The sequence below is a fragment of the Gastrolobium bilobum genome, unplaced genomic scaffold, assembly GCF_033153095.1.
Source record: "Gastrolobium bilobum isolate Gb01-03AN ecotype WA unplaced genomic scaffold, APGP_CSIRO_Gbil_v1 utg6129, whole genome shotgun sequence".
Classification (NCBI taxonomy): domain Eukaryota; kingdom Viridiplantae; phylum Streptophyta; class Magnoliopsida; order Fabales; family Fabaceae; genus Gastrolobium; species Gastrolobium bilobum.
Window position 1 is genome coordinate 845768 of NW_026895895.1, and position 18752 is coordinate 864519.

An 18752-nucleotide genomic window follows, 5' to 3' on the forward strand; every position below is an offset into this window, starting at 1 on the left:
TTCTTTTGCCTGCTTGCTTGCTTCTTTCTTTTGTGCCTCAGATATGTGTTCAACTTGCTTGGAGATATTTGCACCAGAACCGAAATAATATGCTCACATTACTTTTTGTTTGCATTTGTGGAAAAGTAAATTGTGTTGCCTTAAGCAAAAATTGTAGTAATCCATCAGGTTGTTCTAGATTGTTGACAGAATGATGTCCGAGCACATAGATAACATGCACATACCATACCAGAGCTAAACATGCACATCCGCACCTATCACTGATCCAATCCACCATGACCAGATAGTTTAGTTCATAATGGAGGGGGCAGATTGTGAAAAATCATGATAAATTAATTTCGTTTTGATGCTGAACCATGAGAAGCCATTTTGATATCCAAAAGGAGAATACAAATGAATGTGAAGAGCTTATCCAAGATCTATGAACTAGATGATGATAGTTTTACCACAGGCAATCCAGACCTCCGCGATCTTTGATTTTACGCTCTCAGCAGGAAAACTTATAAACTCCACATTAAACAGTATGGCATGAGAGGCTGCCTTGCTAAGCATGCCCAGGCTCTGTCCTACGATAACCATTAGAAGGCACTTGTGAGATTTCTGTATGGGTGTCGGAGGGTGGACGTCATTAATTCTAAAATTTCCATTTTACTTTGTCTTTTCTTGTATTATTCAAACTGTTGTGCTGACTTAGGCAATGTGATGCCATTTAAACAATGTCTACCGCATTCATACACATATCTAATGTCATCAATGCCCACTCCATTGGCCGGATTGTAAGCAATCGGCAGCGACCAGTGGTGGATTTGACTGCTTGGAAAGCCATGCAGCAGAAGGAGGAGCTGCGACAGAGTTTGAAGACAGTTTGACCATCTTTACATAGCGTTATGATGTAATGAAACTTGGGTAGAATGCTGTGACTTTCCGCAAGTAATTCGAGGTTATGCTTGTACGATCACGAAAAGGAAATGCATGCTCACTGCTTAGATAGTAGATACCATTAAGCGGAAGGATATTCATGTCAAGATCTTAGAGGTTAGATGCGTGATTTATTTATTTTTTGCAAGGATATGGGAGGTGAGTTCTGACCAGAAACAATTAATTCAGTCAAACGAAACCAACAGGGATTAAAATGGTTTTAGACTAATCTTGGCCACCCAAAAGTCAGTTTTTCGGAAGCTTTCAGAATTTACCGGTATATGTTGGAAGCAAGAATGATGGAACTTACTTATTACAAATAATTAAGCGTTAATCTACTTATTGTAACAAGTGTCTTGGTCCCTTTGAGATATCATTGTCCGAATGGCTCGATCCATTAATGGCTGATTTTGAAAATACTGTAGATTTTTTGTTGGTGGACTGGAAAAGGAAAATGATAAACATATTTCTTGAATAAACCAGTGTTAACAGGAGTATTATGCATATCAACGTTCAGTCTTTTCTGGACCCAGCTCACTCATCCTTTGAACAAGCATCTCTTTGACTTTATGCAAGGCATGTTCAAGGTTTTCCAGCTGCACATTTGGCAAAACACCAAGTCTTATCTTCATTTACTTGTATTACTGCTTCAATAGAGTGAATAATGATTTTTTCCTAATACAAGTAAGCAAGCAGTTTTGAATACTATATTTTTGGAAATAGTCATCTGGCTGGTAGTTCCATACCTCTTGTTTAGCGAATCTATTATGTATGAATAATCCACTATACAGATCAAAACTATCTCTGATGGTGGTGTCCTTCTGCAATTAAATTGTGTTCTGTCAATTAATCGCATATTGATAATGCCATGCCTAGTTGCGAACAAAAAATGAAAGGAAAGGAAAGCTTTTTGGAGGAAGAAGGGGGGAAAACAAATTGATTGAACGTGTACCAATTGAACAAGTGTCTGAAAGCCCTTTGTATCGATAGGTGTGGACTTAATATCCATTTCTGCCAAAGTCCTGATAAAAAAGAAGTCCACATTTTTACCTAGTGAGCATGTATATCAGTACATATGTTTCTCCATGGTTGATTAGATGTGTAGAGGGCTGCACACCTGCCTATAGTGTGTGTGATAAATTGGCTCTTGGCAGCTACTTTATCATGTTCCTCACAGGACATTTGTAGCATCCTGCAACCCTGTTAAAAGCAGCATTAGATAGATAATCACCTTGGATAAATGTGAGAATGAGACAGTCATACTTGATTCCATCGTGCTTTTGTTACCATCAATTATTTATCTTTTTCTCTGCATTCCAAGATTTTAAAATCTAACTAATATTAAAGTGATATATATTATAAGAAGCTAATTTAAATTTAAATTTTTTATTTTATTTTGAGGATAAAACTAACTTGACATTTTATTATTTCATTCTTCATGGCAGTACAATAACTTGGAAAGGTTTTGTCATTGATGACAATTGACTAAGGCAATTAACCTACCTCACTTGCAAAAATGTTGAGGAAATTAAAGCAGATAGCTTCATCTCGTATTCGAACTTTATCATACACGAAAGTCAGATCCTTCCATCCGTCCTTCCCACTATCTGGTCCAAACATTGGGTGCGTGCAGAGTATGTCTGACTCCTCTGGCAATACCTGTTATGAAAACAGATTCTAAAAGAGGATGGTATAAAGAAAATGGATGGTGATGACGATCGAATTAGGAAAACTGAAGCTTTGATATCATGTAAAAAGTCATTTCAACTCAAAAGCTTAAGTGGTTGGGGTGAGACTATATTAATGGTTATATATATTTCTAACAGATAGCAACAAAGTGCTTGAAATATGATAAGGATTCTTTCATAAAAAATTTTGCTCTCGTTATTTGCTACAAGATCTTGGCAAATCGCTTCTCTAGAAATGATACAAACATTCAAATTATTCACTTTGAATATTACCTTGAAGGAATTTAAGAAAGGAAAAATAGAAAAAAATACTTCAGAGGAAGGTTATACTTATTCTTATAACTACTTTTTTTATCGTTGAATCAAAATCAAATCAATAGTTATAAAACAACATCGAATGAGAACTGTTAATTTAATTTTGATATAACCATAACAAAGTGATCTTGGTAAAGGAAAAAAAAAGTTATATGTATAAACTAGCTCTTACTTTTCTATGTTGTGGACTTCTATTAATATGCATATTAACTGTTCAAATACTGTAAGATATACATAAAACAAATGGGTAAAAATATCGTGGTTAAGAATTCAGAAGAGACATTACCTATGGGATCATTTTACATAACATACATTACTTTCTTAATCTTATCGTTGATGTAACTTGCATAAATAAATAGCCGCTTTGGTCACTCCAATAAGGTGTAATATGTTCAAAATAATAGATCTTCCTAAACCCAATTCTTCCTCCCATATGAATTATCGGTAAACTCATTTTTACAAAACTCAAATATTGACTATGGGATTTGCATTTGTCATTTAACATGACACAACAAAATTTTCTACGATGTTGTGGGCCCACACTTTTTGAAGAAAAAAAAAAAAAAAACTACGACACACAAAATGAATCTCTATAACATTACACAATTATTCTTCTTATAAAACACAGGTGGAATACACGATGATAAGAAAACAGTGGAGGAATCATCGAAACGAAGCAAATAAAAAAGTAAAAGTACCCGTAGTAGAAGGTCTCTTGGGTGCTCTTTGACTGAAAGGACATCAACAAATAGTGTGGGTCGCTTCAGATGAGAAAGTGGCATAGAGCTGAGAACCTCCGATAGAGATAGGATGGATGTGCATATGAGTATGACATCATTCTCGGACTCAATGAATGCAATGAGATCCCTGTAGCGTATGACACATGCAACATGAATGAAGGTTCTCAATTCCCTTGGTGTTTTTATATATTAAAAACAATGATGGTTTACCTGAAGAATTGGATGCCCAATTGGAGGCAGGATTGAGAGTAATCAGTTCGAGAAGTTGCCCGAAGAGTGTGGCCCTGTTTGATCATAGTCTTTGCCAGAAATTGGCCAAAGGGACCGAACCCAACTATGCCAATTTTCAGGGTTGGAGAAGACGATGATGAAGTTGACATGATTGGCTAACAGATAGGTATGTCCAGAAAATTAAAAAAAATTAAGAAAAAAAATGTACGAAATGATTACTCCTAAGATAAAAAAAATCCAAGAGAAACTTGTTGCTTCTAGATTGAGTATCTAAACTTGGAGGAAATTCGGGGCGGCTTGTGATTGGGTTGAGGGGCCCTATTCTGTTGCGTGTTAGAATTTAGGTCCTTTGGAATATTATGATGATCGTGTCGTGTGCCACGACTCTAGTTTGGGAAGTGGGAGTCTATTTTTGTACAACTTGTATACCAATAATGTAAAAGAATCGTCACTCCTGACCTATGATGCACGGATACTGATACGGAACACGACACGACACGTCAACACGTTAATTTTAAAAAATGACATATTTTGACATGTTGGGACACGTTTTGATATTAAATAATATTTTTAATATATAAAATATAATTTATATTTAATAGATATAACAGTCTATAATAAGTCATATAACCAATCAAATATTTAAATTTCATAAATAAATACAAACAAAAATAATTTTCCGTACCTTGTTAATTTTTCATGTCAAATTTCATAACAGAAAAAAATTGATTTATAAATGATTTTTTTTTATTTTTAGTTAATAAAATAAAATTAAGATTAAAAAAATATGTGTACGAGCGTTGACCACGTGTCGAAAAGAGTTGACTGCGTGTCCAAAAAATGTGTCAGAGCGTGTCCGAGAGTTGACCACGTGTCCTAAAATATTGACTGCGTGTCGAAACGTGTCCGTGTCGAACACGTGTCCGATAGCACAATTCATCCAAAACCACGAGTCCGTGTTTCACAGCTCCTAACCATGGAGCAAAATCTACAAAATTATAAAAATTGAGAAATCAGTGCAAATGTGCGTTGAAATTAATTTATTTTAAGAAAAAAAATGTTTTTTTATAACATTTTAAAGGAGGCTTTTATATAAAAAAAAAACACACATATATATATATATATATATATATATATATATATATATATATATATAACGGGACAGGATCTTTTGACACGGTTGAAATTTGACACCAAATTCTAACGGTTGATTTCCGCCAATCAATGACTATCATTTATTGTGAATCAAACTCATGAATTAATTATTAATTCCCAATAAATGATAGCCGTTGATTAGCAGAAATTAACAGTTAAGATTTGATGTCAAATTTCAAAATTTAACCGCAGTGTCAAAAGATCCTATCTCATATATATATATATATATATATATATATATATATATATATATATATATATATAACAACTGGTATCAATCAGATATATATATATATATATATATATATATATATATATAACAACTGGTATCAATCAGAAAATGGACAACGACCAAAATACTATATTGTTTACAAAGAATTACTTGAATGCCACGATTTGAAATTATTTTTTCAAAAAGTCATATCACCTAACTCGCTACAACACCTAGTGAGTTAGGTGTGTATACGTGACAACAGGTTCATGGTCATGTAAGCTGCTACACAGAGCCGTGAGATTACGTGGCAAACAGCTTCTGCCACATGGCCTAAATTGCTAAGTAGTGTGGCGTCTTAGGTGTCAACTTTTTTGACACGTGTCAAACTCGTTATGCAACATTGCATTTTACGTGCTAGGTTTTTTGACACATGTTAAACTCGCTATGTAGCATAGCATTTTATGTGTCAGCTTTCTGACATGTGACAAACGCGCTGTGCAGGATAGCATTTTACGTGTGTGTCAGATCTTAACTAGCCCAACAGTCCAACGTTTTTAGTTTAATAAATACACCATTTTCCCTCCCATTTCATGCATCAGTGTGGGTTTGTTTCTTTCTTCAGTTATTTTCTGTTGTCTTTTTTTTCACTCAATTTTTTTTCAAAATGAGTGATAATAATAATTCATTAATTGCGTTTGTCTATTACAATGGGAGGAAGTATTTTTGTTCTAATGGGCAAGTTTTTGAAAGAGATACAAAAGTATTTCGCATGAGCTCGCGTTGTAGCTTTAATGAACTAAAGAAGACAATATACAAGAAATTGAGATTAGAACGTGGTCAATCTTTGTCTCGCTTGACTACTCGATGTGCCTCGGGTAAAGAAAGTTAGGTGTCGGTGGAGATTATTGAGGATGAAGATATCGCCTTAGGAGTATATGCATTTCGACCGCATCGAGACTCCAGATTTATTGAGTTGTATGTGGAAATAGACTCCAGAGGATAGTCCAGCGGTCAATGTTCTGACCCTTCCATTCAGTCGATCGACATGACTAGAGTGTGTCGTTGGTGAATCCTGAAGATAGATATATGTCTCCCCCACCACCGGTACCAATGTCACTTGAATTGCATCCTACCCAAGATGAGTATGCTCCGACGTGCTGTACAGACAGCTCAGATGACCGGACAGATGAAGAGGTTATTCCCGAAAGCGATTTATCGAACACCGATGTGGAGGGAAATTTTGATTCATGTCCGTCCACTGCCATATGTCATCCGATTTCTACACCGGGCATTGTTGGAGGGCACAACCTGCCAGTGGCAGGTTAGTAACCGAAATTCATAAAAATTAATTGAATATTATATTTGAGTAGCAATGTTGAACAATTGTGGAGGATATGTGCTAATAGAGGAGACGAGAGTGTTCCATTTTGGTTTCAAATAAGTTACTATATGGCTATCAATTGGGCACACCCATATTAGGAGTTGTCGGCAATGGATGGAGCGCAAGTACCTAACTGGAAAATGGGTCAAGAGCTGTATAAGTATCATATTTTTGATAACAAGCATGATGTGCAAATGACTATAATACAATTTTGTATGGCACAATATCACATTGCCGTTGTAGCTAAAAGTGATACAAAAAGATTGATCATGGTGTGTGAAAATCACAACGACGGTTGTCCGTGGAGAATGCAGGCACACATAAAAAAAGGCGGCACTGAGTGGATTATCAGCATATGGGTTAACCAACATAACTGTGTAAACCATACTCTTTCTCAAGATCACAAGCAGCTGGATTCTAACTTCATTTGTTCAATGATCCTAGGTATGTCAAATGCCCGTATTTTCTTTTAATATTTTTGAACGAAGTTAATAATAAATAATTATTTTATGACATGCAGAAATGATAAGGGAGAAACCCAATGTTAAAATATCACTAATCTAAGAACGGATGACAACAAATCACGAGTTTCATATTTCTTATAGGAAGATGTGAAAGGCAAAACAAAAGGAAATTGTCAAAATTTATGGGGATTGGGATGAATCATACGCTTTTTATCAAGGTGGTTGGATTATATGTTGCGATTTTCGCCGGGGCTGTCTATAAGTTGGATTTAAACGATCATTTTGTTGACAACTGGCTGTATTAATCTCAGAAGGTTTTCGACACAGTTTTCTGGACTTTCAAACAATGTGTCGATGCCTTCAATTATTGTAAGCCCGTTATCCAGATAAATGGTAACCACTTGTATGGGAAATATCGAGGGACCCTATTAAATTACAACAACTGTGGATGGAAACAATTACATGTTGCTTATCGCTTTCGCAGTTGTAAAAGGGGAGAATCTTAATGACTGGTCATGGTTTTTAGCATTGATACAGATGCACGTGACACAAAAAGGCACATGTCTTATATCTTATCGGTATGCAGGCATACTGTCCGCAGTCAATAATACGACGCAGGGCTGGCAACCACCCAAAGCATACCACGTTTACTGTATTCGATATCTTGCGAGTAACTTCAACCACAAGTTCAAGAATGTAATGTTGAAACAGCAATTGAAGAAGTTAGGTATAGTTTTTGACTTATTCATGTACTTTTTCACAACTTGTTTGGAATATTTCTTAAAGCTTCGGTCTATGTTATTTTACGCAGGTTATACAACTTCGCAGTTGGATTTTGATGCTGGGTTAGAGAAATTAAAAGAAGCAAGTTCACAAATAGCCGCATGAATAAATCAATTTTCCAAAGAGAAATAGAGTATCGCATATGATGCAGAGGGCAGAAGGTTTGGTTACATGACCACGAACTTGTCGGAATGTGTTAATAAGGTTTTCAAGGGCCTAAGAAACCTTCCTATCACTTCTTTGGTGTGTCTCACATACGCACGTCTGGTGCAATACTTTCTTGAACATAGGCAAAAGGCCCGCGAGAAAATGACCAGGGGGTCGGTTCACCAAAGTACTCTAATATTGAGTCGATGTCATGAAGTACGACTCAATGTCATCAGGTATGTTCAACGGGTATGTGTGGCGACTTGTCTGATATTGAGTTGCCGATTGCCTTGGCCATTTCACATATATGTGGAAATGTGTTTCTCCTATAACATCATGAGAGAGGTATCAATGTGGCCCGATGTAATAACACTACGTAGAGATCTTGGGGAGCCAGGAGGTGCGGGCTCATGCTCCTCACAGGGCGATCGACCAAGCAGTGAATCCGACAGGTAATTATACGGAGACTCTATGAATCTATTTCAAAAAAATCATACAAGTAATTAATTAACAGTTCTAAAATAATTTAAATGAACATAACTTAAATTAAACTAAATTAATTAACAAACAAAATTAAATTTAATATATTAACAGTCCTAAATTAAATTACTTAGTAGGTAAAAAAAATTTAACTTAACCTAAACTTAACATTTAGGGGGCGTTTGGTAGAGGAGAAATTTTTATTTATCTGGGAAATAATTATTACCGAAATGCAGTGGGGAATATATTTTTTTCAGAATATTAGTAAAAGGTGTTTGGTATGGTAAAAATTTCTCGAGAATTTATGATTAATTTTACTGAATGTGTGTTTGGTTAGTTATGAAATATTAGTGGAAAAGTTAGAGTATTTTACAAAAATAACCTCAAATTTATGTTTTGTTTGAAGTATTATATAATGTTTTCTAAGGACTTTCAAATTTGTAATTGACACTGTACATAACACATAACGTGTTTTCACGGGAATTTTTTTACTTTGGAATTATTTGCTTTTTGGCGTACCAAACACGAACATCATTTATGTCGAACCAAACTTTCCCGGGGATTACAAAAAAAGTCGGCTACCAAACCGCCCCTTAGCTAATTATTTTGTAAATAGTATGGCGTTTGAGTTGTGTTGGGAACAATCGGTTCCCTCAGATCGGCTCAAGGGCCTTTGTGCGGAAGTCAATCAACAAGATCCTGATCTCGGATCTCGGCAATACCTCGGCCTGAACTTCACCAAGTCAGGCAGCGCAGCGGAAAAATCAAAAACGAAAAATAGGAGAGAGAGAGAGAGAAGAAGAACACAACCAGATTTAACGTGGGAAAACCTTCTTCAATGAAGAAGTAAAAACCCACGGGACCTAGTCCAGATCAAAAATCCACTATGAAAATAAAGGTTACAAAATAATCAGAATACACCAATGTGGTGGTTAACTCAACCTCTCCAACAATGGTGATAATCAAACTACCCTAGAGACGTTTCACTCAAACTCTCTCTACAGATCTCTCAAATGCAAAGCATAAAGCTTTGCTCAAATAATCTCAAATATCTGTCAAATCAAATTCTCTCATATGACCTAGCCTCCACCCACAACTAATGAATATATAGAGGAGGTGAGATCTAGGGTTAGGGTTTTTAGGAAACCCTTCAAATGGGCTTGGGCTTAGCATTGAAGGAGGAAGCCCAACAAATCTCCCCCTCCGACTTTAATGCATCGGCTTCAGGATCAACCCGGCTCCTTCACAATAGTCTTCAAATTTTCTTTCTGGAACCGACTTCGTCATCATGTCGGACCAATTTTGGTCAGTGTACACTTTGACGAGTTCGAGCTCTCCACCTTCCACCACATCCCGGATCCAGTGATACCTCACATCAAGATGCTTAGTGCGGGAGTGATAGGTTGAATTCTTCGCAAGATGGATTGCGCTTTGATTGTCACAACCCAACTCGTACTTGTCTTGATCATGGCTGAGTTCCATGAGGAACTTCTTCATCCACAGCACCTCTTTGCTTGCCTCAGCAGCGGCAATGTACTCAGCCTCAGTTGTCGATAGTGCAACACATTTCTGAAGTCTTGATTGCCAAGAGACAAATCCTCCGGCAAATCTCATCAAATATCTTGTAGTTGACTTCCTCGAGTCGGCGTCTCCCCCTAAATCAGAATCCGAGTAGCCTTGCAACTCGACTTTGCCTTCTCCAAATCGGAGGCATAAGTTGGTCGTACCTCGGAGGTGCTTGAAGATCCTCTTCACTGCTTCCCAGTGCTCTTTGTCGGGGTTTGACAAATACCGGCTTACCATTCCAACAGCATACGCCAAGTCGGGTATAGTGCAAACCATTACATACATCAAGCTTCCGACGGCGGATTGGTACGAGACCTTCATCATCTCATCTTTGTCATCATCAGATCTCGTACATTTCTTCTGGTTCAGCTTTATGTGTCCGGCAAGGGGGGTGCTCACTGTTTTGGCTTTGTCCATGCTAAATCTCTTCAGAATCTTCTCAATGTATTTCTCTTGACTTAGTCACAGTAGCTTCTTCTGTCTATCTCGGATGATCTTGATTTCGAGTATCTGCTTTGCAGTCCGAGGTCCTTCATTGCGAAGGACGAGCTCAACACCTTTTTCAGAGCGGCTATCCTCGATTTGTCTTTCCCTACAATAAGCATGTCGTCAACATATAACAACAAAATCAAAAAATCTCCGGCCTCATACCTCTTCACAAATACGCAGTGGTCGACTTCTGTCTTCTCAAACTTATGATCAGTCATGAATGATTCAAACTTCTTATACCACTGTCGAGGTGCTTGCTTCAAGCCATAGAGACTCTTCTTCAATCGACATACCAAGTCTTCTTGGTCTGGAGCTTGGAATCCTTCAGGTTGTTCCATATATATTTCTTCTTCTAAATCACCGTGAAGAAATGCCGTCTTCACATCCATTTGTTCTACCTCGAAGTCCATCGAAGCAGCCATGGCTAACACGGTTCGGACCGAGGTCATTTTTACAACAGGAGAAAAATTCTCATCAAAGTCTACTCCTTTCTTCTGATTGCAGACTTTCACTATAATCCGGGCTTTGTATCTCGGCTTTTGCCCGTTCTCTTCATTCTTAATATTGTAGACCCATTTATTTTTCAAAGATCGTCTTCCTTTAGGCAACTCGGTCAGCTCATAAGTCTGATTCTCGTGCAGAAACTTCATCTCGTCTTGCATTGCCTTTTCCCATTCTTCTTTCTCTGAGCTCATCACAGCCTCATCATAACTCTGAGGCTCACCGTCTTCAGCAATAACGATGTATTCATCAGATGAGTATCTCGTAGAGGGTCTTCTTTCTCGAGTTGGATATCTCGGCTGTTCTTCAGCTTGAGAACCCGGTTCATCATTCTCATCCCGGATCTCATCATCAACTCGGACCTCAATGTCTTGGTCATCTTCAGCTTGTTGCTGATCATCATTTTCTTCATTTTTTTGATTTTCTCCCCCTGCTTCAGCTCGGACAGGAGGGATGGGTTCTTCACGTCTGACAGTAACCCGAACTTTGGGCTTCGAGATGTCATGAATATTCTCATGCTCATGAAAGATCACATCTCGGCTTCTCACGATCTTCTTATTGATTGGATCCCAAAGTCGGAACCCGAACTCACATCTCGGCGAACCAAGATAAATGCATTCTTTGGTCTTTGCATCAAGTTTTGCCCTTTCATCTTTAGGGATATGCACAAAAGCTCGGCATCTAAACACTTTCAATTGATTATAGCCTCTTTTCGACCTGTCCAGACTTCTTCAGGAATTTCTCCTTCAAGTGGCCGTGATTGTGAGAGGTTGATCAAGTCAACAACAGTTTTGACGGCTTCTCCCCAGAATGATTTCGGCAATCTGGCATTGGATAACATGCTTCGGACCTTCTCTTCAATAGTTATGTTCATCCGTTCAGCCAGTTCATTCAGCTGAGGTGTCTTGGGGTGCGTCTTCTCAAGTCCGATCCCGGCCGCTCTGTAATATGCATCAAAAAGGCCGCAATACTCACCACCATTATCAGATCGGACCACCTTCAATTTCTTGCCAGTCTCCCTTTCAACCATTGTATGGAATTCTTTAAAGGATTGGAGTACCTGGTCTTTAGACTTTAACAGATATACCCACACTTTGCGGGAATGGTCATCAATGAATGAAACAAAGTACTGAGCTCCTCCAAGGGATCTTTCCGACATGGAGCAAACATCAGTATGGACGAGGTCAAGAATATACCTGCGTCGTCTAGGTTGATCCGGTCTCACAAAAGAAACCCGGTGCTGCTTTCTAGCTAGGCAATGCGTGCAACTCTCCAACGCTTGGCCTTTCAACCCGATCAATAATCCTTTCTTGTTTAGGATCTGGAGCTCTTTCTCGCTCATGTGGCCGAGGCGCTTGTGCCATAGCTCTAAGATAGGTTCATCTCGGACAGAATTGGCTTCTCCGCCATTGATCTTTCCTTGCATCACATACAAGGAGCCTTCCTTCTTACCTCGGGCCACGACCAAGTTTCCCTTGGCCAGCTTCCATCTAACACTACCGAAGTAGTTCACTAACCCGGCATCATCAAGTTTGCCTACTGAGATTAGGTTCAAACGCATGTCAGGAACATGCCTTACATCTTTCAACACAAGTCGGCATCCGACATCCGTGGTCAGAGTTACATCACCGACACCAACAATCTTGCTGGTCACTTGATTTTCCATCTTCACGACTCCAAAATCACCACCTCGGTAAGAGGAGAAAAAATCTTTGTGAGGAGTAACGTGGAAGGAGGCACTGGAGTCAACAATCCAAGTGCAGTCATCATATGCAACATTCAAATAATTATCCTCACCAAGGAGGAATATCTCGGCATCCGAGTTGGCAGCCACCGCAGTGGTGCTCTTGTCTTCCCTATTCTTGGGAATAATTTGATCCGGCTTCACAGAGCCGTTCTTCTCATCATTTTGCAGGGTCCAGCAGTCTGGCTTCTTATGGCCTGTCATTCCACAGTAAAAGCACTTCAACTCATATTTCGGCTTTGACCGACCTCTGGACTTTTCTTTTCTGTCACGACCTCTACCCCTGCTTTTGCTTCTACCCCGGGAGTCAGATTTCCCTTTGTTCTTAGCAACGTTGGCCTCAGACGTGCTCGAAACACCTCGTTCTCTTCTCCTGACTTCTTCGCTCAGGAGGCTGTCTGTCACAACATCCATCTTCAACTTTTCTTCTGGAGCTGAATTACTCAAAGTCACCACCAGAGTATCCCAGCTTTCTGGCAGTGAGCTCAACAGCAGCAAAGCCTGCATCTCATTATCAATTTTCATCTCAGCTTTTGACAACTTATCCACAATACCTTTATAGGTGTTGATGTGTTCAATCATGCTCTTGCCGTCCTTGTATTCAAGCTTCACAAGTCGGTGAACCAGGTATGCTTTATTCCTGGGAGTCTTCTTCTGAATCATGGACTCCAGCTTCGTCCACAACTCATACGCGTTCATGAATTCAGACACGTGCTCAAAGAGGTTTTTATCAATATATTTCCTGATCATGGCTACCGCCTTCCGACTCAGGATCTCCCACTCCTTATCATTTTTGCCTGCCGGTCTCTCATCAAGGGTAATGGGCTCATGTAGATCTTTGCAGTAGAGATGATCTTCCATCATCGGTCTCCAATAAGTGAAGTTGTCTGCGGTCAACTTGAACATGTCTCCATCATTGGTTATGCCACTGGTCTCCATCTCGTCTCCCTCAGAACCCGTCGAACTCGGGCTCTGACACCACTGTTGGGAACAATCAGTTCCCTCAGATCGGCTCAGGGGCCTTTGTGCGGAAGTCAATTAACAAGATCATGATCTCGAATCTCGGCAATACCTCGGCCTGAACTTCACCAGGTCAGGCAGCGCAGCGGAAGAATCAAAAACGAAAAATAGGAGAGAGATAAGAAGAACACAACCATATCTAACGTGGAAAACCTTCTTTAATGAAGAAGTAAAAACCCACTCACGGGACCTAGTCCAGATAAAAAATCTACTATGAAAATAGTGGTTACAAAATAATCAGAATACACCAATGTGGTGGTTAACTCAACCTCTCCAACAATGGTGATAATCAAACTACCTTAGAGATGTTTTACTCAAACTCTCTCTAGAGATCTCTTAAATGCAAAGCATAAAGCTTTGCTCAAATAATATCAAATATCTGTCAAATAAAATTCTCTCATATGACCTAGCCTCCACCCACAACTAATGAATATATAGAGAAAGTGAGATCTAGGGTTAAGATTTTTAGAAAACCCTTCAAATAGACTTGGGGTTAGCATTGAAGGAAAAAACTAAAGAACTTGTTGTCCATGAGGTTGTTTATTGTGGGCCGGGACCCAATGGTCCTTAGCTAGAAATGAAAAAAAAAAGAATTCTGATGGAATTTGTAAAGAAGATAAAGGTTTAAATGAATTTTTTTTTTTTTTTTTGGTAAAGGTGCATCCTATGAATGATGGGGCCGGTCCATATTAAAAAAATCCGTTGTCCATTTTAATCGTTGTCCCTATAAAGTCGTACTCTTCGCTGTTTTTTAGGCGAAAAAATCATAACCGATCCCCTTCTTTATAAAATAATAATATTTCATGTAACCCATCTATAAATAAGGGGTTACACTAATAAGGTACACACACTCGAAAAATCCTCTTTCTTAACTTGTCACTGTGCACACACCCCACGCCTTGACTATGTCGATTATTATTGTGCATAGTGATCGGCCTACCCTCAAGGGTATCTCATTCATAGATACTTGAGAGAGGGCACCTAGATCCTACATAAAATATACCAGCCACCGGTTGGACATATCTGTCTTTCAGACAGAACAATCTCATTATCAATTTTCATCTCAGCTTTTGACAGCTGATTCACAATACCTTTATTGGTGTTGATGTGTTCAATCATGCTCATGTCGTCCTTGTATTCAAGCTTCACAAGTCGGTGAACCAGGTATGCTTTATTCTTGGGAGTCTTCTTCTGAATCATGGACTCCATCTTCGTCCACAACGCGTTCGTGAATTCGGACACGTGCTCAAAGAGGTTTTTATCAATATATTTCCTGATCGTGGCTACCGCCTTCCGACTCAGGATCTCCCACTCCTTATCATTTTTGTCTGCCGGTCTCTCATCAAGGGTAATGGGCTCATGTAGATCTTTGCAGTAGAGATGATCTTCCATCATCGGTCTCCAATAAATGAAGTTGTCTGCGGTCAACTTGAACATGTCTCCATCATTGGTTATGCCACTGGTCTCCATCTCGTCTCCTACAGAACCCGTCGAACTCGGGCTCTGATACCACTGTTGGGAACAATCAGTTCCCTCAGATCGGCTTAGGGGCCTTTGTGCGGAAGTCAATTAACAAGATCATGATCTCGAATCTCGGCAATACCTCGGCCTGAACTTCACCAGGTCAGGCAGCGCAATGGAAAAATCAAAAACGAAAAACAGGAGAGAGATAAGAAGAACACAACCAGATTTAACGTGGAAAATCTTCTTTAATGAAAAAGTAAAAACCCACCCACGGGACCTAGTCCAGATCAAAAATCTACTATGAAAATAATGGTTACAAAATAATTAGAATACACCAATGTGGTGCTCCATAATCAAACTATCCTAGAGATGTTTCACTCAAACTCTCTCTAGAGATCTCTCAAATGCCTCATAAAACTTGGCTCAAATAATCTCAAATATCTGTCAAATAAAATTCTCTCATATAACCTAGCCTCCACCCACAACTAATGAATATATAGAGAAGATGAGATCTAAGATTAAGATTTTTAAGAAACTCTTCAAATAAACTTGGGATTAGCATTAAAGAGAAAAAGCTCAAGAAGTTGTTCTCCATTTTAATCGTTGTCCCTATAAAGTCGTACTCTTCGCTGCTTTTTAGGCGAAAAAATCACAACCGATCCCCTTCTTTATAAATAATAATAATATTTCAAATTAAAATGCACTGAATCTGCGTTGGGCGATTACCTTGTGTTTTTGTTTGTAGCATGACTCATCATAGCATTGCTTCCAATAATAACTGGGATAAGCAAAATAATAAAAACTATGTCAGACAGTCACCGACCATAACAGGCTTAAGATAGCCCAACAAAAATGACGTGCAACCTTGTGTGCAGAACACATGGTGATGGATTAGGATAAGAACGATGTCGTGTAACCAAACATCATGATTCATGACTATTTATAAAATTCATGTCTAGACTCTAGACCCATAGGCTGAGTCCGAAAACAGAGGCTTTAATCCAAAACCGCGTGCTTAGATTGGGCCCAAGTACGTGTCCTTTTTGCTCCCACTTGTCCTTATAATACCGACCCACTCATTGTAGATAAGCATCATCGACTTTGTCACTTTAGCTTTCATCCTTATATACTTGAGTTAGCGTACGGAGTGTCACAGCAAAGCAATGGAAGTGATTTACGGTGCAAGATCCTTTTCCTCGTCGACCTTGAATCCTAATGCTCCCATGTTCGTGCCCCGAGCTTATCGGACGGTGGAGGATTTCTCGGACGAATGGTGGGCCCTCATACATTCCTCCCCATGGTTTCGCGACTACTGGCTCCGCGAGCGCTTTCAAGATCCTGAAGACCAAAACGACGACGCCTCCTTTTCCGATCTTGAGTTGGACGACGAAGATTCACTCTTTCACGTCCATCAACTAAATCCGCGTAAGTTAATTATTTCTTTTTTGTTTCTCTCATCATATATACCCTTTTTTTATTTATGTCTATTTCTTGATCGATCTAATATTTGGATGGATGGGTGAACGCAGAGAATGAAAATGAAGGAGAAGGGAAAGAGTTGGTGACGTTGGGATCGCTTAAGTGGCGAAGATTTGAAGGGTGGGTTGAATCGCCAAGGTATGTGGAAAAGGCTCCAAAGATTGTGAAATCCAGAGTGAGTCCACGGGCTATTCACCAGCCCAGGTAGATGGTACAACTACAACTACAACTACAACTACAACCCAGTTTGATGTACATATAGAGAGCCATACACCATGGCTTCAGATCTTTCTTTAGATTTTCCATTTCCATTTCCATTTTCATGCTTATGTTAGTGTTGTTCACTTGTTGATCTTTTTCTTCTTTTATTTATCTCAATGGATATTATCGGTTAATATGACAATTTCATACTCAACTTGTGTCCCCGTTATAGATCTACTAAACATCTGCGAGAGAGGGTTTAAAATTTATTAAGTATACGAAAGAAGTTGTGAATTGTAATGGTAAACCATTTTACGGTTTTTGGCAAAAAATATTTTGTGGTTCATGGGCATGGGGAATTAATTGCCTTTTCTATCTTCTTGATGGGCTTGAGGATTTTCTTCACAAACAAAAGGAACTTTCAGTGACGAGGGTGAAAACAATCTAAAGGATCTTACATTTGTCATTTCCATTGATAATAATCTGAGTGAAATTTGGTACTAAATTTTATCTGCTGCAATAAATATCACTTAACACAGGATCTCAGATGGTAGAACGTGAAACCAAAAAGAGCAGAATCGTTTTCAATGTCATATGTGTTGTGTTAGGAAGCATATCGAACTAGTAGGCTACTTGTAACAGTCACCAAGCTGTTAGCTGTTACAGAATATTAACTCTGTTTGTAACAGTCATCAAGCCGTTAGCTTAGCCGTTGCAGAATATTAGCTAATTAGTAATTGTTAGCTGTTACAGAATATTTTATTTGTTTAGTTACTTGAATTTCTTAAGTAGAAGATAAGATAACATACTTGTAGATAAGTTTGTATTCAAATGTATAACAACTAGCTGTTTTCTAGCTTCTTGTAATGCCTATATAGGCAACTCGATTTCTTCAATGAAAGAAGTTCAATACCAAATTATTATGGTATCAGAGCCCGATCTCTACTAAACACTTTCTCAAAATTGAAACTCTGAGTGAGCTGCCTTAAGTCAAGTGCGAAAGCTTGGTCAGTTGAAAATGGCCAAGGAGGGAAGTAGCAAAATAAAAATAATCTCGGATCCTGGCTCTCTTTTCTATTTGGGAGGGTCTAATAATCCCGGGATTTTGCTAACAACAGTGATGCTAAAAGGTGAAGCCAAAACAAACTGGGGTTCATTACGGGATCTGTGAAGACGACGAAAAAGAATAACACTGAGGAGTGGAATGCATGGGAGATGTGTAACTCAATGATCAATGGTTGGATATACAACACCATTGATCCTACGCTCCAGCCATTCATCAAGTGTTTTGATAATGTCAAGGACCTTTGGGATGACTTAAAAGAGTGTTGCTCAGTTGCAAATGCTCCAAGAGTATACCAGCTTAAAGCAAGTTTGTCTGCAATTAAACAATAGGGTTGCAGTGTGGGAGCATATTACACAAAATTGCGAGCCGTATGGGACGAGCTTGAAGGGAGTAAAGTGTACAAGTCTTGTGCTTGTGGAGATACATGTGCATATGCAAAAGAAGTAGAAGAGGAGAAGGAAAATGATAGAGTATACCAGTTTCTCATGGGACTCGATGAAGCCACATTCAGGCACCTATGCACACAGATATTGAATACCACACCACTCCCCTCACTAAACATGTTAAGAACCTTGAGGTCACCATCCCAAAAGCTAGCTCAAAGGGTGGAGTGCCCAAGGCCTTATAAACTCCTCATTAGTTGCACATACAACCAATATGGGATTATATATCTCAACATGCCCCCTCACGCGAGAGCCCATTGGGC

At 38.8% G+C, this 18752-nt stretch overlaps 2 protein-coding genes across 3 annotated transcripts; one reads left to right on the forward strand and one right to left on the reverse strand.

Annotated features, from left to right (window-relative positions):
- Nucleotides 1–1115: 1115 nt before the first annotated feature.
- Nucleotides 1116–4215, reverse strand: LOC133296660 (arogenate dehydrogenase 1, chloroplastic-like). 2 transcript variants are annotated; one of them, XM_061495700.1, is made up of 7 exons: nt 3872–4215; nt 3620–3788; nt 2422–2577; nt 2036–2118; nt 1871–1940; nt 1665–1739; nt 1116–1593 (listed from the first exon to the last, which is right to left on the reverse strand). In XM_061495700.1, exons 1-7 carry the CDS (start codon nt 4039–4041, stop codon nt 1501–1503), a joined length of 816 nt encoding a protein of 271 aa, XP_061351684.1. In that variant the 5' UTR covers nt 4042–4215; the 3' UTR covers nt 1116–1500. The 2 variants fall into 2 exon arrangements, with proteins under 2 accessions (XP_061351684.1, XP_061351685.1); XM_061495701.1 differs by having other exon boundaries at nt 1122–1514; nt 3872–4211.
- A 12174-nt stretch (nt 4216–16389) lies between these two features.
- Nucleotides 16390–17182, forward strand: LOC133296669 (protein EARLY RESPONSIVE TO DEHYDRATION 15-like). Its single transcript, XM_061495709.1, has 2 exons — nt 16390–16725; nt 16830–17182. The coding sequence occupies exons 1-2, from the start codon at nt 16464–16466 to the stop codon at nt 16985–16987; spliced, it is 420 nt and encodes a 139-aa protein (XP_061351693.1). The 5' UTR covers nt 16390–16463; the 3' UTR covers nt 16988–17182.
- Nucleotides 17183–18752: the final 1570 nt, after the last annotated feature.